Here is a 26,331-nt window from a genome sequence, read left to right on the forward strand (position 1 = left end):
AAAAAAGACTTACGTTCAGCACAGCTCAAGGTAGTGATCAATTTTTGGAACACTGAGCATGCATTTGGCTTAAGAATGGAAGTATTGTTCCCTGCTTACTTCTGATGGTTTAGTCTGAAGTATATTTAAGAGACAGGAAAACGCTGGATCTCACATCTGTGGCTTAGGGCATAATGCTACCGTTTTGAAAAAGAACAGATTTTCTTGCTAGCTTGCTTTCTTCCATCTGAAGTTACGTTGTTCATGCCCAGCATCCACTGAGTTTCGGTGAAAGTGACTGTGAGACTGCAGTGAGAGTGCCACCAACTAAACACAGAGGCATGAATGCATACCTCATCTCTCTGGATGTTGCTAGCTGTTCATCAGAATTTTTATTTCCTACTCTCTGAAGTTTTTATGTTTGTTTGTTTTGTTATTGTTATGTGAGACACTAAAACAACCTTTTTAAAAAAAAAAAAAAATAATTTAAACTACCTGACTGATTTTAGACTTTTTCAATCGAACAAAGTAACATAATGACTGCATGCAGAATTGTAGCTTATTTTTCACATGCATCTGTTTCGCACACAAAGTAGTAGACTTGTGCTTGGTATTGCATGGTATTCTGGGGGGAAATTCTCTGCTAACTTGGCCCAGATCATTTTGTTGTGTGGGCTGAGTGGGCATCCATGTGAAAGGATACACAAAATAGTTTTATCTTCAAAAGGGCTAGTGACTTTGTAAGCCAGAGCTTCCATACCTTCCAAATTAAATGCACATTCTTATTTAATTAGTTAATTGAAGGTTGAAGTGCAGCAAGTTAGGTAGCGAGATACAGAAGTATGGGACTTAAAATAATTTTTCTTTTGTTCACTAGATGCTAAAAAGGGATTTTAAAGTGCTGAGTAACTGAGAGCTTTTGTGGGCTAGACCTGCAGTAAGATATAATTCCTTCTGAGGATTATGCACACTGATGCCTTGTGATCTGAGCTCAGCAGATCCACTGGATCTAAAGCATTCCTTACTGAGGGGATGTTTAAAGTAATGTAATTAATTATCCCTATAACAAGCAAACAAAAAGACTGCTAAATGTGGAGGCTTCCTCTTCGAGGGGAATAGGGACTGGTATCAGAGTTGTGAGCTCCCTTCCTGCTATGACCATCAATCAGTCTTATTGCTGCCCTTTCTCAACTGATTTCACATCTCTTTAACTCTGTCTTCTAATTGGAAAAGTTATCTATGTTCCCACCTTTTTTTTAATTGCTTTGAAATCTGGATTCGAGACAGAATGAATAAGAGCTTAACTTTTCTTAATTTATTTTTTTCCCCAGTTAATTTAGTTCTACCACAGCAATGTAGCTGTAACAAGTCTTTTCAGTAGAAGAATAGAATATGGTGTTTGATAACGGTATGTTTTAACTTCGGCTTTGTCTTGGACTCTGTGATCTAATACTTCAGAGAAATGGACATAAACTTACATCTGTGTAGCTGTAAGTCTACTGAAGAAGCAGATGAATATTCTCCTTTTAAGATTTCAGAAGCCAACTGCAAAGCATCCCAGACAGATACCTTTGTTAGTTGGTTGGCTGCCTGACAATGACTTCCGTGTTTATGTCTGGGGTTTCCAGACAGATACAAGCAAACACATCTGTTAATACACATTGAATTTAGGAGCTGATGTGCACTGCTTTGTGGCACAGGTCTCTGTGCCAGATACTGCAGCTTTGATGCTTTTTTCAAATATGCAAATAATGTGTATATTTCATGTGCGCTTTTAGCGACATTCACTCAGTGAAATTAACTAATTAACTATACCTACAGAATGAGACGATATTTGGACTGTTCTATTGTAAAGTTAGCATGCTAAGTCACCAGACTCAGCCAAGTATTAAAGCTTTAGGCCTATGTAAGATCACAAATTGGGTTCAGCAAACAAGAGAAATCTCTTGATATAGCACTGTGGACTTCTGGCTGTGAGGAAGGCTTAGAATATGATAGCGTGGTAGCTTTCTTCTCCAGGAATTTCTCAAGTGCTTGGTTGAGACCTTAACTGTTTACTAGCATTAGCACATCAGAGTTTTCTTTCTCATAATGAGAAGTCATTAAGTTGCCTTGAAAAAGCTGAAGATAGTGAACTGACATTTGCACCTTATTTTTCCGCTAAGTCTAATATGATAACAGCATGTGATGTAAATAATACACTTTTAAAAAAATAAGTAAATATTTTTTTAATATTGAATGGAGATAAAAGTGAAAATAACCACTAGATGGCACTTGAAAATTGAGTATTGAGATATGCTATCTGCTCTCAAGATCATTACAAATTCTGATAGATTTTACATCGATCTGCACAGCTCTGAGAAAAGGTGATGTTTCCAAAAAACAGAGTTGAAATGCCTTTAGTCATATTTCCTTCTTCTGTGATTAAATTCAACCACTTCTCTAAGGAATCTAATCTGCTTTAAAAAGCTCATTCCTGATGCAGAAATGCAGCCTAGAAAGGAGTAATTGTAAAACTGAAAAATGTGTGCAAATGTCTTTTCCACTTATTTTTATTTATATCCAACTTCTTAACAACTCAGTTCTGTCCTGAAATTGTGTTTACCTTCTCAAACTCTGTCTAAATGGAGCTATTTGGTCAAAATATGTTGTATGCATTGTTGGTTTAACATTTCTTTTAATATTATTTTTGATCGATAACTGGGATGTTAACCCAGAATTCTGTGGGGTGTAAGAGTTCAGGATGGGATCCAACCCCAAGGGCACATAACTTTTCCCTTTACTCATTTTATGTCTTGGCAAGAGAAGAGATTGTGATGATGTGATTCGGCAGAAAATAAGATGATAGCTAGGAATTTATTTATCAAGTTAATCTTGGTGGCATTTCTGTCAGCAATCATTACAGACCTCCTGTTTTATTTGAAAACTCCATGTAGCCTCTTTGTTTCTGAGATGCATTAGTTGCATTATTGTGATGTATCAGGTAATAATATTGGAAGATGAGCAAAGCTGATTAAATACTTTCTGCAGTCATTTGTCTTGATTCTTCTTCCATACGAGTGGTGGGTGGGTGGTAGCTGTTCCAAGGGGTTGTTTGGACAGCCATCTTAATCTCTTGTCCTTGAGCTGAAGAAAGCAGAAGTAGATAAACTGTAATGCTCAGTTTTGCAAGGATGTTTTATGGCCTATTAAATATGTATTAAGGGACTAATTCTTCCATTTGCTTACACAGCTGTATTTGGTTCCCCTGACACTGGTAGCAGTTATGATTGAATTTCATTATGAAAGCGTTACACACATGGTAAACCTTAGAATGGATTACAGTAGTGATAGACACAGGCCACGTTGTCTGCTTTTTGTGTAAGATGCTAGGACACAATCAATAAGAAGAGAAAAAGGAGAGTCAAACAATTTTCTCATTCAGCTTTTCTCACCCTGCGATGTCTGTAGCAGTAACATCTCATTTGTGCTGTTTTGTGCTGTGCAAAAGGATTTGGTTGTATTACTGCAACGCCTGGACCTTAGAGAAATTTGTATGCCTACTAACCAAAGATGAAAATAAAGCTTTCAGATCGGCGAGTCAAAAAGATTGGCTTTTTGTAATCCTATTTGCCAGTCTTCGAAGGCTGTGAGCAAAATGCTAAGCCATCCCTCTTGTTAACACAAAATTTCAATTTGACTTTGCTTTCTTAGCCCCTTAGTGAGGAAGCTCCTGCTGAACTTCAGATGCCCTCACGTGAATTTGATGATGAGAACGCACGTGTACCGAATTTCATTAAGTATTTCCTGTGGCCATTTTACCTGTGATCTCACTGGCTGCAAAGCTCTTTACACTGAGATTAACTGTTTAGTGATTTGCAAAAGCTAGAGGGAAGCCTATTGATTCAGTTAACAAATCACGAAGGTTTTTTTTAGCATAATACTAAAATAATGGCAAAGCAGAGTGCTTTAATAATGGCACAGGAGTGACAGCTGTCTTTCTCCTCTTTAAACAGTTGGAAGTAGTCTCAATCATGAAAGAGCACCAGAAGGATTTTTGGGAGTGTGCATTTGAATGGTAGCTCAATTTTCTGGCTGCCTGCTTTCATTGCTGTTGAGCAATGCTTCTATCTTCTGAATTTTCTCCCCGCTTTCCTAGAAGTGTTTTTTGGATTGCGCTGTTGCTATGGTCTATGCTGCTCTACAGACAGGCACTCCACTCTTGTCTGAGAGGTGGTTGTGTTTCGCAGTCTCTCCATGTCCCTGGAGGAAAAAGCGTGTTCTTGATAAATGGTGCTGGCGTCAGCAGAGGGCTTTTGTAGCTCATGTTCTTGCTATCCCCTCCTCTGTGGGAGGATGCACCACAAAGCACGTTTGGCTCTGCTGTGTCTTAGGCTTTTATTCTGCTCACCTGTCAGGGTTTGTTGGCTCTCTGTCCTGTTGTGGCAGGGAAAAAATGGGAGCAGAAAGAAATACTGCTTTGGAGGAAATAGGTGCTAAATCCTTCTGGCCTGAGGGAGTGCTTCTCACTTACTTTGAATTAGTAGCCCAAGTATGGTGGTGTTAGGGTAGCTGCCCTAAGATAGGTGTGTAGGAGGTGTGATGCTGCTCCCTGACACCTGCCTGCCCAGGGAACCCTGCCCACTGCTGCAGCTCCTGCTGGGGGAGGCCCCTCTGGGCCCCATCCCTTGCAGCTCATCACAGAGATGCTGACCAGCGGGCATGGGGATGCCGCCTGAACGAGTAGGCCTAGCTGCGGCCTGAGGCGGTGGCTGTTTTGTTACTTCTGCCTCTGCAGCTGCTGAAGGCTGAAATGAATCCTGTAATGATAAATGGCCTGTGTTGGTTGAGACACGAAGTCTTCAGACAACACGTGGCTGTGGTATGAAGCCACGCAATCCGGAAAGAGATGTTGACACAAAAGGAGGGGGCAGTTAGGCCGGTTATTTTAGGAGGTTTAAATGAGGTACTCCTCTGGGGGTTTCTGTTTGGAGGCACTAATACTGTTTGAGTAAGGGTGTTAGCGATTTACACTTCCAGACCCCCTGGTGTAACATGGCTTCCCCTGTCCAGCACAGGAACACTTTGCAGCAATGGGAGGGGGAGCAGCGCTACTCTCTGCCACCTCAGTGAGCCGTGTCCTAAGGACAGTGGCATGGAAATCACTCAAGCAGCTTGGTCATTTTACTTTTTCATCACGTGTACCTGTCAGCACTGGGGAGCTGTATATTTAAAAGCATGGACCATAAGGGTGAGCTTTCCATCTCCCCCCTCCCCTGTTTGTGCAGTTGGGGGGGTCGGAACGCTGTGGAGCCGGGGCAGATTTGAAAGTAAACAGCTCCAGCTCAACTGCATCCCTGCCCTCACTGGTGTTTTTCTCCTTCATCCTCGGCTTCGCTTTCCCCCCGTGCTCAGCTTTGTCCCTCTGCCAGAGTGCTGAGAGCGTCTTGAGCCCCCCCACCAGCTGCTTGAGCCTGCGGCTGCACCTCCTGTGAGGGCAGTGCTCCAAGGGCCAGCGTTGTGCCCGCTTCCCTGTAGCAGGTATTCATTGAGGCTTCTGTGGATGGCTGTGGGGTGTTTGGTCATGTGTGGAAGTGGTGGTATTTCTGCTGGACAGGAGCTGTGCATCCCAACCAGAGCAAATGTTTCCTGTGGGGTGGGTGGGTTGCCATGCGATCCCTGAAGCTTTCGTTAAAAGCCATATCCAAAGTACAGCAGGACTCGTGCACTGCCTCAGTGAGGTTATTTGGAAAGCCGTAATCCACGGTTGTGGTCAGCTGTTTGATCTTCATAAGGAAAGCTCAATAGTTTGTCTGTGCTAGGGTTTTGCTTTTTAATTTCGTAGTCAGTTTACTCATACATCCATAGTAGCAGTAGCATCTGGTTCCTAAATGTTTGCTTTTTGAAGGCAATATTTCTAAAAGAGAGTTTACCTTCTTTATTTTAATGAGGATGTTCCTGAAGAACTCCTTACAAAGCAAAATATTACTTCACTGTATTTTTTTAATTGTCTTCTATAAATGAAGAGGGGAAAAAAGAGAAGTAGAAAGAGGAGGGGGGAAAAAAAAAACACCAAACCTGAATATCATTATTTAAAATCAGCTGTCATAGAATGACTTTGCAGAAGATTATGTATCTCCTACCATCTTTTCAAGCCTTTTTTTTCTTAATGTTACACTTAAACTTCATGGAAAGATTCATGTTCCTGTTAATGCCTTTTAAAAACCAGTTACTTGAAGTGGTGACACAAGCACATCCAATACTCCTGGCACAGCACAGGTAAATGTTCCCATGTATTAAGTGAAAGCATTATGAGGTTTTGTTTTTCCATCCTGCATTTTTGCTGTCTGGATGTGGCTTCTATTTGACAGTATTTGGGTACAGCCAGCACATCAGATGCCCTTATCTCCATTCCGACTGACAACTCTGAAGAATTAACAATGACAGTATTAACCAAAAGCAAAACTAAATGTTGTCTCCGTAAGAAGGCAAGTGAACACTAGTAACATGTATTCCTATTATTTTTTTTAATTTAATAATCTTGATAGCATAGGAATAGATGATGTTCTTGTTGGGCTTAGATTTAATTTTTTGTTTTTGAGGGGAAAAAAAGAAAGGAAGCAACTCAGAGCTTAGTTTATGAAAATAAGGAATAGTTTAAAATCTTAACAAAATGAAAGAGTGTGTCATTAAAAATTAAGGAAGACTTGTTGCTGACTTGTTGCTGTGTTGCTTGTGGTGACAGCCTATCCCAAATATCTGCCAGCAAACAGAACTCCACTGAGTCTCAGCATGTCCCCTATTAAGCCATTGCATCTCTGAAAGTAATAAAGCTCATTAATGGCTTTCTGCTGTGAAACAATAAACAATATATTCACTGACTGGTCAATAATTAGTGCCAACTAGCTTTTGTCCTTCATTACAGAAGTATTCTGACTCAATTATTCTAGATCTAAAAGAAAATTGTTTTAAAAAAATCCTTTTGTATTCACATAGGTGTATTTTTACAATGCAGCAATCTCCTTTTATATGAGAATTCAAATGCCTCTTCAGCCCACTAAACTTGAGAAAGTGACTTCATTGCCCAGTCTCCTCCTTCGTTGTTGAAACAACTCATTTCAGTAACTCCATAGCCCCCAAGACTCTGAGGCATTAGTATCAAAGCAAGTCCTCTTGTCGCTATTGGATTTATGAAGTTGTTCTTGTTTTTATAAAGTAGTTGAGAATTTTAATAGTGTGAAGCAGCAGACTTACATACAGATGCATAATAAATGTCAGAAAAAGATGAGCAATCGTTCTTCTCTCCTTGCATGTTTCCCTCATCCACCTCTTTTCTTGAGGGATCTTTTATTTTTTTTTCCCTCTGAAGCCCTATTATATGTGCATGTTTATAAGACATCCAAGAAAGCTGTGACTCTTCAATCAATGTGTCCAGGACCAGAAAGGCAATAAATCAGCCAGCACACAAAAAAACACGAAACAAAACAAAAACAACCAAAAAAATACAGAACTGGGATGTTGTTAAAATCTTTTTATTGGTACGCTACCTCTGGAACATTTGATCTGTATCTGCAACAAAGGTACAGATGTATATGACATCACTGAAGGTATGTCTTGCTGTCAATGGATCATGAATGTCAGCCTTGACAGGAATCTTCTACTCATGTTATTAAGTGTATGTGACTTATTTTAAGCAAAGCTGTCCATGCTTCCCTCTTGTCTTCTTGGAGTATTTTTTTTTTCTTGTGTCTGTAACTTAATCATTCTTAAGCCAAAACATATCTTGTAAAATTTTTAGCTGGTTTTAATGGTTTTTACTCTTTCTAACTTTGAAAAGTTACTAAATCTAATTTAAAACCCATATTATGTTTTTACTGATCTTATAGAAGAAATTGAATTTTTTTTATGATATGGTTCATAAGTTCCAGTCATTACAAACTTCATACTTCAAGTGCTGTGCATATTCTATCCTATTCCTGCCACAGATCCTGCATAGGCTGCCTGTGACTTGTTCTGTGACTTTTTATGGAGCCATTTAATTGCATATGCTTCAGTTACAGGATCAAAATCCAGGTTTGAAAAGCTTGCTGGTAGGGATACTTGCCAGCATTCAGGGATCCTTGTGAGGGAGAGAAGTGATGTTTTTGCTGATTTCTCTCTGCCAGTTACTTTTGTCCCAAACAAAACAAGAAACTAACATGCTGTTGATCATACGTCAAGGGGAAAATATGGATAAATAGGTAGAATCTAAGGGATCCGCTAAATGAATTGCTTTGATGTTTTGCCATTAAAAAAGTAATTAATTGCAATAAAAGTTGCGCTGTTGTTTAATCATGTATGCGTTCACTTGAGCATTGAATGTCTTGCTTATGTAATTACATTGTCTTGTCAAAATGTTCCATACAAAAAAAAAATGTCTGAGATTTGAAAGCTGAAGTTCTTGTTTGAACAGTAACACTGCTATGCTGTTGATCTGCATCAGGAAATTCCCTCAGTGGCAAAAACAGATGGTGGTTCAGCACTTCAGGAGGAAATGCAGGTGGGAAGCACTGTGCAGCACTGTGCATGGCAAAATTTAGTTTTGGATAGCAACAATTTCAAACTTGCATTTCACAAAACTGAACTGCTGCTTGATTTTTTTTCTCCCACCTTTTAATATTCTTTTGAAGCTGAAGTTGTTTCTGTGTATTTCATTTCCTGGGCTTGTGTTGGATCCTCTTTGAAAGTCCCAGATAAAGATTTCGGTGAAATGGTGCATGATTCTTGGCCACATAATACTTGCTGAGAGGACAAGTGTTGCTTGCAGAAAATTAACAGTGAAGTGATTGCCATGAAATCAAAGTTTAAATGCGCTCTGTTCAAAAGCAGGATGATAGGAACAGCAAAGTGTGGAGCCTAATGGAAAACTGCTAAGTCACAAGGCCGCAGATACTACTAATGAGCAAGGAGGGATGGTGGGACTAATAAAATCTAGTATACGTACAAGAAAATGCCGTTTTTACATATTTGTAAGTGAAAGTGCTTGAACCTGCTTCCTTCAGGGTTCAGGTTTTTCTTCAGCGAGAGGTGTCTGAAGTTCCTTCTGCTTTCTGCACTGTTCTAGTCAGCAAGGGAAGCAGCTGCTTGTATGCGTTTCTTGAGCAAACAAGAGCATACTGCCAAAATGGCAGTGAATTAACCACCAAGAATTACCCTGGGAAGACATCAGCCAAAAGCAGAATTAGTAGTTGCGAAACTGATGGGATATGTATGAGTGTGACAAAAGCTGTGATGGCTCTTGCTGCTGGACGCTGCTGTGTGAAGTGGTCCCAGTGAGGTGTTTGATCTGTCTAAGTGAGGTGTTAGAACTGTGTAAGTGCATTGCAGATCTTCTGAGCCGTCTCTTACGTTGGTAGTTAGCCTGTGGTAAGCATGTGTTCTTACTGAGAGGTACTTTAAGAGGTACTTCGAAGGGGACACGTTCAAGACAGGTGTGAGAAATTTGTTTACCTTCTGCAAGCCCTTGGTTGTGTGGATGGTTTTCTGTACATAGGCTCTTGTAGATAAGTACTTTTAAGGAGTGTCAGAGTAACTACTTCTGTTTTTTTGCTTCAAATTTGTCAATGAAAATTCACTTCTGTTAGGCAGGGAGTCAGAGTTCCTTAAAATACTTCTCCAGTAGTAGTACACAGGTAATCCTAGCTCATAGTGTCATGATGTTCTGCATCAATACTGCTATACATGTGTGTGATTAACAGATGAGTAGGTGATTATATGTTTTATGGTTAAAAAGAGGGATTTTCTGACTCATTATTTGGCAAAATATGAAAAATTACAGTGGGCACAGCTGTAGGAGAGTAGCGAGTCTCTCTGTTGGTGGAATGCGAGCACTTTTGTAGTACCAATTGGGCAAGAGTGTATCTGAGAGCTGACTTGGGTAGGGTGGTTGTTTCATCCTCTTGAGCTGTATGTCACTAGTTGATCTGGTGGGAAAAGTTAGGGTAAGAAAAGATGCATCCTTGCTGGTAGTGATGGTTGCTATAAACCTCTACCTACTACCTTGCCAGAATCTTCTCAGAGTCTTGCATTGGTTGTTGGTTTCTGTAAGTATCTGTATGATGGTCATTTGTGCTTAAGGGTTGGTTGTGAACATATGACTGTTTTTGCATGGCAGGTCACAGTAATGAAAGGCAGTAGTAGGAATAAGGATCATTCGACAGAAGGAGAAGGAACTGGGAAGCGACCAAAAAGAAAGTGTCTTCAGTGGCATCCCCTGCTTGCCAAGAAACTCCTTGACTTTTCTGAAGAGGAGGAGGAAGAAGAGGAGGAGGAAGATATTGATAAGGTAGACTTCATTGGATACTTGGGCTGTAGAAGGTGAATGATGGGTTAGATTCACCCCAGCAGTGTTTTTATTCTATTTCTTGCTGTTCTCTTTCCCAGGCTAAACAAGTCAATTTAAAAAGGTAAATAAGGTGATACCATGCACGTAATGCTATAATGAGAAGCATCAAATAACAAAAAAAAATGTGGATTGTCAATCATGATTGTAAAATCTTGGACAAAACGCTGTTTTTTAGAGTTAGTTTAGTAGTTTTAACCAAGTTGTTTTAATAACATGTTGCCTATCTTGGTGTTGATTGCTTAAGGTTGTTCTTATGACGTATTTTTAATTGTTTATTTTAGACATAGTGTTAGCTGGTGCTCAATATCTGCTTCCAGTGACTTTGAGGACATACCAAGCTATAATACTCTTATTTTTCTTAAAATCTGAAAGATTGAAAGGGAAAAAGAAGGAAAGGCTGACACAAATTTTTGCTATCTGCATGTAAGGAAAAACCTGTCCTCTAGAGTATTATGAGCACAGGTGGAATAATCTCTCTGTTCTGACCCTTGATATTTTGGTGTTGTTTGATGATACTAGCTATACCCTTTTTCGTAAGGACTCTGCTGTGTCACCTCACAGATGTGCGCTTAGACTCAACCTCTGTAATGAGAAGCGGGCATGGGAGCCGATGCTTTTTGGAGACATGATATTTCCATGGTGTGGATAATGTTCATATTGGCATCTCCTTGATGCCCTGCTGAGGCAGGAGTGAGAGATCAGTGCTGAGGAGGCTGCCTTGAGGCATACTGGTAAGGACAAGTGGACCTTCATGAGGATAAGGAGCAACTAGGAGGCAATGCTGTCTATTGACCTCATGGGTCACTTTCCACTATGTGGTATGAAATAGCAATGTTGTGGCTAGGTATGTGGTGGTTTTCTGTCCAGTAATAACTTCATTAAGTTACAGCTAGTTTTCTGTGGTGTGGCTGTTGCATGAATAGTGTGCTGGTCTCTGAGCTGAGTGAGTGCATTTCGGCAATGGATTCTGTTGAGAATTGCCCTCTGGCAGTGACCGGGCTACAATGCAGTTGTTGTAGCATCGTACGGCTCACAAGCTGAGAAATGAACATCAGGAGATGGGGGAGCAGCTGGTACCTGTGCGCTCTTGTTCCTATGCACTTTGTCATTGTGAACACATCATTGAAGTCCAAGGTAGCTCGGCTCACTTAGTGAGATAAGACAAAGGTGGTATCTAGTGTATGGGAAGTGGGGTAGGGAGGATATCCTCCTTTTAGCCCGTTTAGGATTGTTGTTAAAGAATAGTCCTCTGCTTAGAAATCTGCTCCACTTGCAAGTCGGTGTTGAATGAACCTTGGGCCTTCGGGCAAAGTCTGATGTAGAATTTCTGATCTTCTATGTGGAATGGTTGGCCTTTAGAGACATGCGTGCAAGTCTGTATGCGTCTTCCTCACTCAGACAAAGCATAAACTCAGTCTCTGAGAAGCATGAATAACCATGTTTGCATCCCTTTCCTTTGGTTCTGTTAGGTGCCGCTCCTTGGCGCTGATGGTTTAGAGCAGGATGCTGATGAAACCGAAGATGACGAGTCCTCAGAGCAACGAGCTCGCCGACCAATGAATGCATTTCTCTTGTTCTGCAAACGCCATCGCTCTCTCGTGCGAAAAGAACACCCTCGCCTCGATAACCGTGGCGCAACCAAGATCTTGGCAGATTGGTGGGCTGTTCTAGATCCAAAAGAGAAGCAGAAATACACTGACATGGCCAAGGAGGTGGGTACTATATGAATGAATGATGTAAAGGGAGCTTATTACATGTTTGTCTGTTTCATGTTTCTTAGTATGTTAAAAAACTTTTTGTGGGGTCTTTCTCTTCTCTGAACTCCTTAGCTTACGCAGTGGGATTATGGTGCCCAGAACCAAGTTGTTCTTGCTTTGATTCTCCTGGTCTTTTGGACCAGAGACAAAGTAAATAAGTCTGTGTATACAAACTAATGTGGCTCTAGTAATCATTTGAATAAAGCATATGCCTTTTGTGGTAGATACAACCTAATAATCACAGCAGTACAAGCATTAACATGATAGATTGTGGCTTCTGAAAACACTAAATTATACAGTTCTTATCAACTGACTGTAATGATACTTACATCATGCCGTGCATTTACTGTCAATAGTATAAGTTGACCAAGCCGAAAGTATAGTCAGCAAACTCAGTCTCCTTTTACTTTTGATGCTAAAGTGTTTTAAAATTACTTTGTACTTAAAGTATTTACTAGTTTAAGTACTCTCCCTATATATTAACAGTAGAGTTTGCGAGGCACACAGTTACTTAGGCTGATACTATTACTCTAGAAGAGATTGCGGTAGTGATATGTGTGATGTAGATTTTGGGTAACCATTGAATTCAATCTTAGAAAAAACAACAGAGGGCCAATGAGAAGGAAGAACTTCTCTCATTTGTTGAGTAATGTTAGGATACTTAAAGAAGTACAGATAGCTGTGAAACAGTTGGGGAAACCATAGTCTGTGTCTTCCATGTCACCTGAAGTTGACTACTACTGCTAAGACATGTATGTAAGATCTGGACATTCAGTAGTTTGTGTAAACATGGAAGGGCCCGCAGGAACAGCCAAGTGTTCTGCAGGTGGGTCCTTAAAGCTTAAGCACACAGTGTTTAAATACTTGAATCTCGGCTTTGTCCAACCATTCCTCATGTGTTCTGCATTCCCACTTACAGATTAGTGATGCTTCTTGAAATGTGTGGGAAAAGGGCAATTAGGAGACTTGGTACAGGTACTGAGAAAGGAAAAATGAAAATGAAGAAAGCGGGTTTTTTTGGAAGAGACAAACCTGATGTGACTGTTTATTTAGCCTTTTGTCTTGCTGAAGGAAACTCGTTCATTAAGAAGGAAAGTAATTGCAGAACTTCTGTATGAAGTGACACATCTGAAGCTATTAATCATACTGTCAAAAAAATCATTGTTTCTATAGTAATTTATTTCTTTTGGCACAGAGCGAGTTGCATATTCAACGTCAAGGAGAAACAATAAATCTTTAGTAGTTTAGATCGTTACCACTAGTTCCAAGAATGTGTAGAACAGACACAATGTATAATTTTTATTCCTTAAGCAGTTGTGTTACAACAATAATTAGAAGCTATAATGTGCCACTGAATGTATCTTCGCAAACAAGCCTCTTCTGTGTGTGGATTGCTTGTTTAGCGCTCACTCTTACAGTTAGGTTTACTGCTGAGACTGTCGGAAGGATGTTAATATCAACTCTAGTGAAAACTGTGTATTGATATTTTCGTTTTTCCTAACAAGAGCTTATTTAAAAGTCAACGAATTGAGTGCCTTTGGAATGACATCAAAGTACTGTTGTAATTTTCTCTTTAAGGACCTATATATACTGACAAGTCACATTTAGGTAAGAAAAGCTCATTCATTCTATTTTAAACCTCAGTGAGGTTATATATGTGTATATGTGTGTGTGTATATATATGAATTTCAATGGTTACAACTTCTGTTGAATTATGAACTTGGGAATGGTTTTATTACTTGAAGCCAGAGTTTACAAAACCAGTTAACTTGGATCTAATATCTAGTAAGCAATTTTGTTTAGTACTCGTGTAATACCAGCAACTGATACTATCTCAGCAGTGTGCAAATCAAAGTGTGAGTATATTTACTTACATGTGTCTAGCTGTGGGATGTCTTTAAAAAAAAGAAATCTAGAATTTCTAAAGAGAATGAGTGAGGCACCTAACACTTCGCCAAATGAAATTATGAGAAGTTTCCTGGTGAGTTAGACCCCTTTTCCTGATTCCCCCTGCAAGGATAATGAGGTCTATGGTTCATTCAGGCAATTCTGGAAAATCCCTTTTATGTAACTGCCTGCCCCTTGGGGTGCTTTGATTTCTTAGAAAAACTGGCCCGTGCTCCCTCTTATTTTCAGTCATGTGGTTAATGGTCTTTTGGAGCAGCACTTGCCCTGGAGATGTTGTACTCTGTCTGCAGTGGCACACTTGAGCTCTTCTCCCCATGAGTCCTTTGCCTGTGATTTCCCAGGTAAAGCCAGAGGGCCCAGAGCTCCCTGAGTTGCTGCCTTGGCAGCTGCCTTGGCACAGGACAAGACAAATACCTGTTTTCCCTGCTGCTGCCTGGTGAGCTCGCTAGGTGCCTAATAGCCTGTAGTATTTGGGGTTTTTTTTGTTTGTTTGTGTAGATCTCTAGTATCATTTTTACTTACTTATTTTTTCATAGAAAGTTGGTGGAATTTACGCATATATTTAACATTTAGAATGTGGTGGCTGCTGCCTGGAGGTGTAGCTTGAATCCACTCCGTGAGCTTCTGAAGAAGCAACCTTTTTTTTATTTGGTGATGATAGCAACTCGGGGAAGTTACATTTAAGTGCAGCACCTTTTCTGGCCTCAGCTCTGAAGTGGCACCTGTCCCACCACATATTGGTGAGACACCACAGAATCCTTCCCCAGGCTTTCACAAAGAGGAACAATGCATCAAACCGATCTCACAAACATATCCTGTTCTTTTTTATTTATTATTATTATTATTATTTTACCTGATATTTCAGGACATGACCCTACAGGCAGTCCTGAAGGCACTTGTGTGGCACTCTGCCTGAGAACAAATGTGGTGTCTTTACTTTCCAGAATAAGAACATTACTTTTTTTCTTTTCTTAAAGTGACTTTAGAGACTTCTTTAGGCCACTGTGTTAAATTGGTTTACTGCACAGTTGGTTGAATGGAGGAAAGGAGTAAGCTCTCCTATTGCCTTTGGCTGTTTCTTGTTCCTATGTAGCTCATTTAAGTTATCTTCTCATGACCTGCCAAGCAGAATCTATCACTTTATTTTAGGTCTCGGTCTAGTAGTCACGACAATCAATACTGAAAGTTTGCCGGAGATTTGGAGCAGGCCTCTGTATTTCTTTTATAAAACTGCTTCTTGGTTATTGTTAAACTTTTTACATTCATTTACTTTCCTTTTATCACAAGTATTGAAATTCTGAAAGGAGCTGCTGAGTTGTCCTCCCTGAAATGACTCCTGAACGGGGTTTCAAGAGTGCTGTTAACATTAACGTTTTGGCTTTGCAGAGGCAAAAATCCATTAATATACTATGCCACTTGACTTGCTCTTGTTGGAAACTGATTAAAAGCTTATTGCTGCCTCGTCTTGCAAGTCGTGTTGAATTATGGTTCTCATTTGATGGGCAGCCTGTCAAATTAATCCATAGAATAATTCAATTATTTAGAGCAGCAGTGCTGATACGAAGAGCTTACGTACTTCATCACTAGAGGTTCTGTGCTTTTAACTCAGCGGGCTGGAAACGTGATTCATGAGTGGGCTGGAGCTTTAACAATGGAAGGCAAAGCTTTCTTTGTGTATTTCCTTTCAACCTCTTCCCTTATCCCCTCCCCTTCCCTTCCCTGGTGAGGCTATTTTTGTGGTCTGCATTCACTGGTGAAATGAACTCCCAAACCAAACTGAGGAAAAGGGAAAAGGGGTGAGGTGAGAGGTGCCACGGTCCTTCATTTGCAGATTTAGTACGTGTTCCCTGTTCAGAAAATACAGGATGTATGTGGGTCAGCAGCCCCTTCAGATTTTTATTATTTATCACCATTTCTATAAATACAGGACTTGACACAGTGGGTTCATACAGTGCCGTGCTGCTTGTAAATTGAATCATTTTTTATCCTTGCTACAGTCTGGAGGTAGAGAGTGCCAGCTGATAGCGTAAGACAGAAGTGAAAGTAAGAGAGATGCACATGTGGAGGGGAGCCTGCCACAAGGCACGGTGCTGTGCGTTGAGCTGGGAAACTATTGCAGTGACTCTGCTAGAGGACAGGGCTTTGAGTGCTCTGTTTTGATACCAGAGGGATTTTTTTCCCGTGTGTGTGTTCCTGTGCATGCATGTATGTGAAACATAGGTGCTTTTCCATGGTAGAATTGGGATCGTGGACAGCTGGGTAGGTGGGAGCATGTGTCATCACAGAAGAAGCTCTCTGCAGCTGCCTTGGCATATAGCCGAGGGCAAAACTGCTCGCTTGGTTGCTTGCTGCCATCAAGACCTACCTAATAATGGTTTGGGAGGAATTCAGCCCCTTCTCCCTGCAGTGAGCACTGGTTAGTGCTTGGCAGCGTGCCTCCCACAGCAGCAAGTGCTCCAAGTCACTATCACTTGTTAGACAAACATTTGCAGCTGGAATGCTTGGCACGTTCCCCTGATTCGCCCGTTTTCTACCTTGTAGATCAGCAAATTTGAAATACTGAAATATGCTCATCTTACTGCTGTTAATATTTCAGCTTTTTTCTTTCTTTCCTGGGCAGCCAGATACTTGGGAAATGTCACTGCTGTGTTTGAGAATAGAATAGATCCCCATCCTCCCCTTTATTTCCTCCCCCAACCAAACCCTGTAGGATCCAGTTCTTATTTCCCCACATGTAGTCTCACTTAGGTTGTTTTGCTGCCTCATACCAAGAAGACAGCAAGTAAATAAGATACGTGGTCAAGGCCAAAGGAAATTTTAAATGGTCCTAGTTCACTTTATTGCAGTCATGCAGGATTGTTTTGGGAGAGAGGGCTGGGGTGACTTATCAGAAGCTACTGAAAAAGAGAATACTGGTAGCAGTTTATTTTCAAATGAATGTGCCTGGCTTGGAAAAGAATTTACTTCAAATATTCTAAAATATTGAACTGTTAGAGAACAAGTGCAGAGGGGCATTATGCTGCATTTATTGCCAAATGAATGTTTTCATTTCATTCAAACTTGAAAGCAAACAGTCTGTACCTGAGAAAGAATTTAGGAAGCTATCTTCTCTGTTTCCCAGACAGTGAGCATACAAGCCCCAGGGAGCTGTTTGCAGGATCAGAATTTAGGCCTGATGTGCATAATAAACCCTCAGGAAAGGAAAGAGAAAAGTGACTCTTTTTTAAGTACGGCTTTACTTATCTTAATATTTCTTCTTGTTAGATTGTGTTGGTGGTTGGACTTTAAGCACATGGTTAAAAAAATCAAGGCATTTAAGGCTTATTTATTGAATGAAATCCTCATACAAGCAGTGCACCCTGTTGCCCTGTAGATAATATGTCATAGTCAGTAATTTTTTCTTTTCTTTTCTAGTACAAGGATGCATTTATGAAGGCAAATCCAGGGTACAAGTGGTGCCCCACAACAAACAAACCTGTGAAAACCCAGACATCCACTGTTACAAGCAGGAAGAAGCTGTGGGCCTTCCCTTCAGACTCTGCAAAAGATATACCAAGCCCGAGGAAAGTGACAAAAAGTGAAGAAATGCCACAGCTTAACTTTGGGATGGCAGGTGAGACTTTCATCTTGTGAGGTTTCTCATAAGTAAGCATCCTTATTTTGTTTGAGGACTTGACATTGGGGTTGAACTGCAAGACCTACAAATACGTTTCATGTCCCCAAATTGGATTGCTAAGGCTGTATTTAAACTTCTGCATAACAACTTTGTACCATTTTCCATAGCTTATGTTTGGGTTTGTTGTTTTTTTTTTTTTTTTTTAGAGTCAAGTCCAGATATAGGTGACATCTTTTAAGATGTGGTCATTTGGAGTATAGATGTGACTTATTTTTAGCTCAGGATTGTCAGCTGTTAGAACTAGAGATTTTCATTTTCTTGTTCTTGTGGATGGCTGTACCTGAGCAACTACGTTTTCCTGTACATAAAGCAAGAAAAGTGTAATTTACTTCTTTCATTTTTTAAGTAAAATTTAAAAAAGAAGTAAGTATTTTTAGAGAGCTTGAACTGGTGAAGGACAGATAATCTCTTGCTGATATCCACAACCAGCAAAAATTGTTGCGGTCATGATCTTTAAATATAGATATATTAATATTCTTAAGAACCAGGGTAGAAAACTATTACCTCTTACACACACCTTTCCTTTTTAAAGTTTCTCATTTTGTAAATGTTGATGCATTTCAAACTTTGCTATATGCTACCTAATTTATGACAGTTGTGTGGCAGGGTTTTTCTGCTTAGTGACATCATGTGCTAGAGAAGTGAAAATGATTTTATGGAACAAGTGGGGGGGGGGAAGGGATAAAAAGGCTTTTATACTTTTTTTTTGCCAGTTGTGTGGTATGAAAATTCCTGTAATGAAATTCCTCCTGGCTACAATGGAACTGTGAATTGTAATTCAAAATACTTTTTCGTGCCACATAGTTACATGTGAGAGACCGTTTCTAAAACCTGCAAACCTCTTCGTCCCATTCTGCTTTGGCTAGCAGAGGAGCATAATTTATTCTCGTTAAAGGTTCATTGACTTAATTGGAAGAACAAGCAGTAGCTCTTGGTCTGCCTGGCTGCTGCTCCCCACCATTCCTGCTGGGATATTCAGCTGCAGAGCTCTTGATAGGAGAGATCCTTAATCAACACCTACCAGAGAACTTAAGAATTAATTAGAAATTACTCTAATCCATTGTGTTAATCTATGGTGACGTTCATTTCTGAAGAAGGCCCTATTTTGTTTTAATGTGATTTTTTTTTTAAATTCCTTCACTTCAAACTAAGTAAGCGAGTGTGGTGATTCACAGGGGTCTTGCTCCAGTCCCCATGCCAATGAAGTCTGTCATGAGAATAGCAGTAACCCATGAAGTAATGAGAGATTCTGACAGAGATGTTAGCAGCATCTAAATCACAACAGGTCTGTCACACCAAATGGATTTATAAGTGTTATGGTAACCATGTTTGGTGTTCTTCCCTCAAGTTCATGTGATAGCTTAGTTCAAATCTGACAATTGAATCTAGGACATCCTCTTTTGATATCCAGGCTGTGTACTGACTTGATTAACTAAAATGTAGCTGAATGACCACAGAAATACCTTTGTCTCTGAAATGCTGCTGACTTGACTGTTTTGCATCTTCAAGGCAGACAGCTTCATTAGAACAAGGGTTATATGACAATCCACAATCATTCCAGGAAACCTGTTTTACTTGTTGATAACTGTAAATCCTTTCTGTGTTTACTTTTACGTATTATGTTTTCCAAAATGAAGTGGAATATGTCCCCCTACCAGCCATCTCTCCTTTTACCTGAGGTGTAATGGCATCACTGGGCTTCTGATCTGCAGCATCACTAGTGGTGTCCTTGCTTGTCCAGCCTGTGATTTGCAATCGAGCATGTTTTTGTCATGGCATGGCTCTCTTGTGTTCTGTTTGAGGGTGTAAGGCAAAGACAGCTATTGCTCTCAGGTGAAGGTGTCCATTGCAGCGTCTACCGTCACAACTTCAGAGCTAACGTGGGCAACATCTTTACTGTAGGAAAGTGGAGGATTTCCAATACTTTTACATTTCTGTCTCAGAAGAAGACACTCCCTAGAATAGCCAATATCCTGATAGAGATGCAAATCTTATTCTTTAGAAAGAAGCTTAATTCTGAACTCAGGTGAAAGTTAATTGAAACTCTTACTTGATGAGCTCCTTTACGCTTAGCTCTTTCTCAGTTCTTTCTTTTTCTCAGATTGAAAAATTGTGATGTTGAACAAGGCAGCCTGCTGAGTTTCTAACCAGGCTAATACAAAGACAGCATATCGTTTCCATATAGTGAGATGGTGCAAGCTTAATCAATGCTGAAAGCTGTTGAGGAAGTCACAAATCACTTCCTGTTCTGCAAGTCAGATGTGTATGCTATTTTCTTGTAACTGTTGATTTAACTGTAAAGGACTTTAAAGTAGCACTTAAAATTCTTAATCTTTCATACCAGTAGGTTCTTAGTGCCATAATAGAAACATTGTGCTGAAAAGGCACTATAAGCATATGGCACTGTTTGTGTGTATACATTTTTGTCTTCCCTTATGTGAAGTTATTTTGTAATTTAAAACCGTAGTGGAAGGATTTTGTCTTTATCAAGATCAGACAGTTAAATGCTAGCCCTGTGCTACAGCTGCAGCATAAATATTCAAGTTGCTTGAGCACAAAATTAAATGTTCACTTTCCTCTAAGCTGTCAATTTTTTTTCTCCTCATAATTTTTAGTTTTAAATAAACAGTTTAAGTAGTTGCTCACTTGGAGGAAGTGGGGAAAAAAGGTCTATCCTTGTCCTGTTGTTATAATGTACTTAATTGAATAGCAGAAAATGAGACCACGTACTCAGCAAAGAAGATATTTAAGAAGTAGGGGAAGAATTTTAGAGCTGTACACTAGTTCTTCAGTTGGCAAAAACTGAGGAGGAAGACCTAAAGCAACTAAAGTGAAACTCAAGACAGGAGCTATGGATGATCAGTGTGATGTGGGCATAAGGCAGTGCTGTACTGCAATGTGTCAGGCAAAGCATTTTCAGGAACTGTAGAGAAAAATTAATGCTGTTGAACAGACCACAGATGAGAGCTCATCTGACATGGTTGCCCTACTGATCATTCATGTGCAAGAAAGACTGACTCTACCTGCAGTAACTGAAATGGAGAGCTGCAGGAATCACAAGGACTGTGGTAGATGAGCATGTGATGACATCAGAAGATCTTGATCTCTTTAGGCTACCCCTCTTGCTCTTTTGCGCCTCTGGTTCCTCGGTCAGGGCCATCACCCGCTTTACTCCTGATTTCCTCACTTTTCACGAAGTCATCTGTGAACTATTTTCCCCTCTTCAGTCCGTGATCGCGGCATCTTTTTTCTTCATTTGCTGTTGGTTCCTTTTTTCTCTGGGGCTTCTTCACAGGTTGCCCTTCACAGCGCTAGTAAAGCTAGTAGAGGATGAACAGGGTGGCTCCTGTAAATGCAGCAGAGGAAAACATTTACAGAAAACAGCAATCTCAACTTAAAGGTGTGAGTGACAGAAAAAAAGAGGTGTACCTTTGCCTAGCTCTGAGTAGATTAAGCTGAAAACTGGAGGATAGCTCTAAATGCTTAAGATTTGGCTTCTGCATCATTTTTCCAAAGGGAATAAAGAACGTAGAAACAAACCAGCCAGCCCCTAGCTGTGAAATATGGAGCCCAGTCAGACTGTGTGGAGATCTGGAGATCTCTTCCAGTCTCTTTCCAAACTACCTGCCTGTTGAGTCATTGTCTATCAAGATGTGTGTTCAGTTTTGAATTGCTCTGATTCCCTCTTGTTTGAAGAGCAGAACTTTGCTTGATCAAGTATATTGATGGTAAAAGGTGCTATATTGACAGGATCACTTAACTCATGAATTGTGGTTAAGTATTTGCCAACTCTTCCTATTTTTTGTCTCCATTTATTCAGTTACTCATTACTAGTTCTACACTTCCGATAGCGCCTTATCTCTTTGCAGAGCCCTGATATCGTTTGTGCTTTTAAAAATTTATTGTAAAGTAAAATGCTAAATAACAAACATATGCCACTTCTACCTGTTCATTACGGTAAAAGAAAAATTATTTCCAGCTGAACAGTGAGTTTAAAGCTAGGTACTATCTAGGCTGTATTCTTAAGATAATGACCACTCTTTTATTCTTGGAATAGTAGATGAATTTGGTTGATTCTTTTGGCTTTTCTCTGCTTTGGTTTACTGCTGTTTTAAGAGAGCATTATTAACAATTCTTATCCTGTGATTGTCAGTGTGAGATGCTGTCTTAAGGAGAAGCTTTGACAACACCTATAATATTGAATTAACGGTACCAGCAAGTGTACCTGTGAACTGGAACTTGATCATCTGTAGTGGTAAACCAGTGGGAGGTTTACAGATATGGTTTTGGCCCATGACTCTCCAAAAAACACATAGGTATGGCTCACAAGTTGGAATGGGCCAGAGAAATTGTCTTCCCGGTGGGTGTTTTGGATGCAGCTATTCTGTTAGAAGCTAACAATTTTCAAACACACAGAGAAGGGGAGTTGTGCCAGTTGGCCTTCGTTCCAGAGGATGGTCTGGGGCACATGCAGTTTATTGTAGTAGAGAGAGGTTTTTGTATAGGCTAGTTAAAGGAAATTGGAAGACGTGAGTACACGCTTCAGGGAGACCTGGGTATCGTCTGGTACTGATGTTTGCAGAAATACAGCAAGGATAATGATTTTTCTTTCTCTCACACTGTGGCTGCTGTTCAGTATATTTGGACCACAGAATTTCTCCTTCCCTCTGTAAGGCTCTTTGTTAAATTGTGACCCTGTATTGCTTCCAAGGCACTCTCCCAAAATCAGACAATTAGTCTTCACAATGATGAAGAGCAAACACTGTTTGGAGTGGAAAATCTAATCCATGAGTAATGTTGTGCCAGTGTTGATAGTTTTCACTTTTTGTTCCTGTTTTTTTCAGAACTTGTGAGATGCGGGGAGGCTGGAGTCTAGAAACTGTCAGAACCAAATAGTTGGAGAAAGAACACTTATCTTCATTCTATTTTCCTCAGTTAAATGTTGTATTGGTTGGGCAGCAAGTAGGCAGGCAGCCTGCCTGGCTGATGCCTGTGCTGTTCTGGCGCAGAGGATTGAGAGTGCTTCATGCTTCAGAGTTGTCAGACTGGCACTTTTCACCACTAAATGCAGTTCTAAATTAAAGCAAAAAGAAAATGAGAATTTTGCTTCAGAGCTTTATCATATACTGTTCCATCCCTTTACTTGTTCGTTCTCTAAGGTAGAGAGCATCCACTGAGTTATAAAAAAGTGTGATATTAAGAATATCTTTGTGCATATTTGTGTATGAGATCATTATACTTGCTGTTTTACAGATATTCATCTCTGTAGTGCATAAAACCTTTGGCGGTAAAATTTGTAAATCCACGCAATGGGGTGTTAAGCACACAAATCCAATTAAATCCTTCAAATAGCTTTGATAGCCTTTCCCAGAGGGTACAGAAATGGTTATTTGTGATTCTCTTGGACTGCCTTTTATGGCAGCTTGCTTAGAGTGTCTGTGACAAGTAGTCTTCTGGGGGTTTAATGCTGCAAATGGCAGGTTCTTTAAACAAGCAAATGAATGAACATAAGACTTGGTTTTATTCTTTAACAGATCCTACACAAATGGGAGGCCTGAGTATGCTGCTTTTAGCTGGGGAACATGCCCTGACTGCACAAGAGGTAAGGAACTCTCTTCTCTACCTTACCAGAAGTCCTCAGTTTAAAAAGAGCTCTGAAGGGGAATATTTGTCAGGTGGGAAGCAGAACTTAAGATACTTCCACCTCAGGTGGAACTGAAATGTCAGTCCAGTGATGTGAGCCTTGTTCTCCAACCAGACCTGGGTTTGATACCAGTTTGGTACTCACTCCATGGACTGATGAATACATGATCCAATCAGGCCCAATGAGAGGATATTATCACAGATGGAAAAGATCGGATGCAGTAACTGTTAGCAAAGAGGTGATTTGCAAGCTCTTTTGGGCAAGGAATTCATGTGCTTATGTTCTTGTGTAATACAAGAACACAGCTTGGCACAAATAGCGGAATAAACATCTAATAATTTCCATATAATCATTATATATGCATTCTGAAACCATGCAAGTGCTAACAAGTAATCAAAGTATTACAGTCTACTCCTATTGACTAAGTCTCTATCTCTAAAGGGAAGTTCACAGTTTAGTTGCATTACGAACATTTTATTTTTACAAAAGACTGCAGTAAATAAGTGTTTCCCGCATATCTTCAGGAGGGCAGAGACCTCTGGTCTGTCTATAGACTGACCGTTATTCATGACCTACGTGATGGGACAGTTTTGAAAATTGTTCATAAGGTAGCTGGTATATTGTGTAAAATAGGGAATCATTTTCCTTTGTTACCTTTTTGATTCAGTGTTTCAGTGGTGGTTAGATATGGAACAAATACTTTGTAGGCTTGTGCATAACCCAAGTGCAGTAAAATTCCCCAAAACTTCTTAGACTTGGTTAACTGAATGGCACTTCTGGCTTGTTGTCTGTGGGATAGTGGGAAGAGTATTCATTAGATGTTCACCTCTGCACACCTTGACAGCCTGCGGATGTATTTCCATGTTTATACTTGAATAGTTTCACTCTTAGAACAGTGTTTGGGAGGTTGGCAGAACAAGCTGGGAGGTGGCATGGCAGGCTAAAAAAGAAAAACTCAAGAATTCGTTGTAGAGCTGGTAAGATTTTTCCCTCTTGAATGGGGAGGCTTCAGCTAGATTGTATTGACGTGAGGGAGAATTCTCTTCCTGAGGTAACTGTTGAAGTTATCCCCCAGCGAAAAGGTTCAGCTGTTGCTTAACTTTGGAAAATATAGATACTGTTTTTATTCAAGACAATAAGTGTGTGCTGTATCTAAAACCCTGACACTTGCATTGAAAAAGGAAAAAAAAAAAAAGTATCGTTTTTTAAAAGAACATTCTAAATGGAATCATGTAGTCTTCATTTCTATTAAAATGTGTGTGTCCATAAAATAAAAAATTGAAGTGTATTTAGGGTTCTTAAACTGGGAGATGGCCATAGTTGAGACTATTTAGTTTGACTGCTTGTATGTGTATTATTATGCAGGCTTGGGTGGCCTTGTAAGCATATGTCTTAAAGTACTATTAACATCTTAAAAGTAATTGATATAAAGTAGAGGAGCACTGACACAGTTTGTTCAGAACTTCAGAAAAGATGAGGAAAAGAATACTTACGTAATAACTCTGCTAATTCCAAGTAAATTGATTCAACACCCACTGATTTTTTTTTTTTTCTGAAGTATATGTTAAATGGATGTAAAGGGGCTTTTCAAATCAGTTGTTTAAACTTAGACTTGTCAGCGCTTCAGATACCAGGTAACAAAGTGAGCACACACTAGCAAGAAAAGGTGAAAGAGGCACAGTAGTAATGCTTACAAATATGCTTTGATGCTTTAGTTACAATCTTCATATGCTGGTTACATTCCTATTTCCATCATTTTTTTTCAGTAGACCAGAAGGTTTTTCATCTAATAACAGAATTCTGTGTTATGTGATGGATTTCCAAACAGAGGCTTGAGCTATTAAACAATAGGCAAGAAAAGTTTAAAACCTTAGCAACAGCAAATACAGGACGGGCGTAAGCAATTTAATTTTTGCCTGGCATTTGGGTCCTTTCACCAGTTAAGCAAAACTGTGATGCATATACAAGCACATTTTGCTTAACACCGGAATAAAAATGCTTAACAGGCTTGTTCTTTTAACTCTCGCTACAGGAGAGAAAGCCTCATCCTGTAACTTTATTGCAGCTGTTTATATTAGCAGAAAACCTGAAACTCTGTGAGGAGTGCTCCTTGATGAAAGCTCGCCTCCCTTCCCTGCCGGTGAGGTCCGTTGCTTGCCTTACAGCAGCACCTAGTGGCCTCTATGGTTACTTGCCAGAAAATGCTGAATTTGTAGCACAATCCACAACCTAACTCTTGTACCAGTTCCCTCTTGGTGCTGCCTATCAGGACCATATTAAAGCCTTGCTTCAGTCAGTGAGGAAGGCGAACTGTTTTCACTCATTTTAGAGCAGGCTTTGGTAACCACGAGGGACTATGGGTATATGGTGGCAGTGTCCTTATGGCTTCCTCCTCACTGCTGAAGGATGGTTGTGCAGTGTGTGGTGCTGATCTGCCCAGGTTCTTCACAGAGTGCTGTGGCCCAGGCTGTAAATTAGAAACAGATGACTTCAGTGCAGCAGAGGATAAGCAAATACGAGGAAAGAGAAGAAGAAATGATGAAAGATTGAGGATGTTTTATTACTGCAGGAAAGAAAAGCTGTACAATGGCACTACTTGTACTGCCGTTCCATCCAGTAATTATTGCAATAGTTGAGTTGAATTTGATCTGGCAGTAGGTATGTGTTTCTCTAGAAGTTCTGGAGGTGATCAATTTCCCCCAAGATGGGAGTGTGGGGGCAACAGCTGGGTAAAAATGACATCCTCAATTTAATGCTACTGTCAAATGAAGGCAGCAGCACTGACTTAAAATACCAAAAATTAATAGCAAAAACATGATTGTTCTAACCACAATATCGCCTTAGCATTGCTGACTGACAGGGCACCAAAAATCTATCCTTTACACACAAAACTGTAGGGAATGGGGCTTCACTTATTCCACAGCTCACTGTTACCATCCTGTGACATGGAGAAATTGTGCCTGACCCCAGCACGTGGCCTCAGACCGTGCTCCTGGGGTAGAAT

The 26,331-nt window shown here is 40.0% G+C and overlaps 1 protein-coding gene across 13 annotated transcripts in view; it reads left to right on the forward strand.

Annotated features, from left to right (window-relative positions):
* Window positions 1–26,331, forward strand: part of BBX (BBX, HMG-box containing) — a 131,176-nt gene that overhangs the window by 60,072 nt on the left and 44,773 nt on the right. For 9 of the 13 annotated variants that reach the window (XM_021400615.1, XM_021400633.1, XM_021400601.1 and 6 more), the window contains exons 2-5: window positions 10,112–10,282; window positions 11,812–12,054; window positions 17,422–17,620; window positions 23,218–23,285. In XM_021400615.1, the coding sequence (XP_021256290.1) occupies window positions 10,112–10,282; window positions 11,812–12,054; window positions 17,422–17,620; window positions 23,218–23,285 (681 nt within the window). Of the gene's footprint in view, window positions 1–5,315; window positions 5,500–10,111; window positions 10,283–10,903; window positions 11,074–11,811; window positions 12,055–17,421; window positions 17,621–23,217; window positions 23,286–26,331 lie in introns of those variants that run through there. The other 4 variants (XM_021400677.1, XM_021400694.1, XM_021400659.1 and 1 more) reach the window with 3 other exon arrangements.

The sequence above is a fragment of the Numida meleagris genome, chromosome 1, assembly GCF_002078875.1.
Source record: "Numida meleagris isolate 19003 breed g44 Domestic line chromosome 1, NumMel1.0, whole genome shotgun sequence".
NCBI lineage: Eukaryota > Metazoa > Chordata > Aves > Galliformes > Numididae > Numida > Numida meleagris.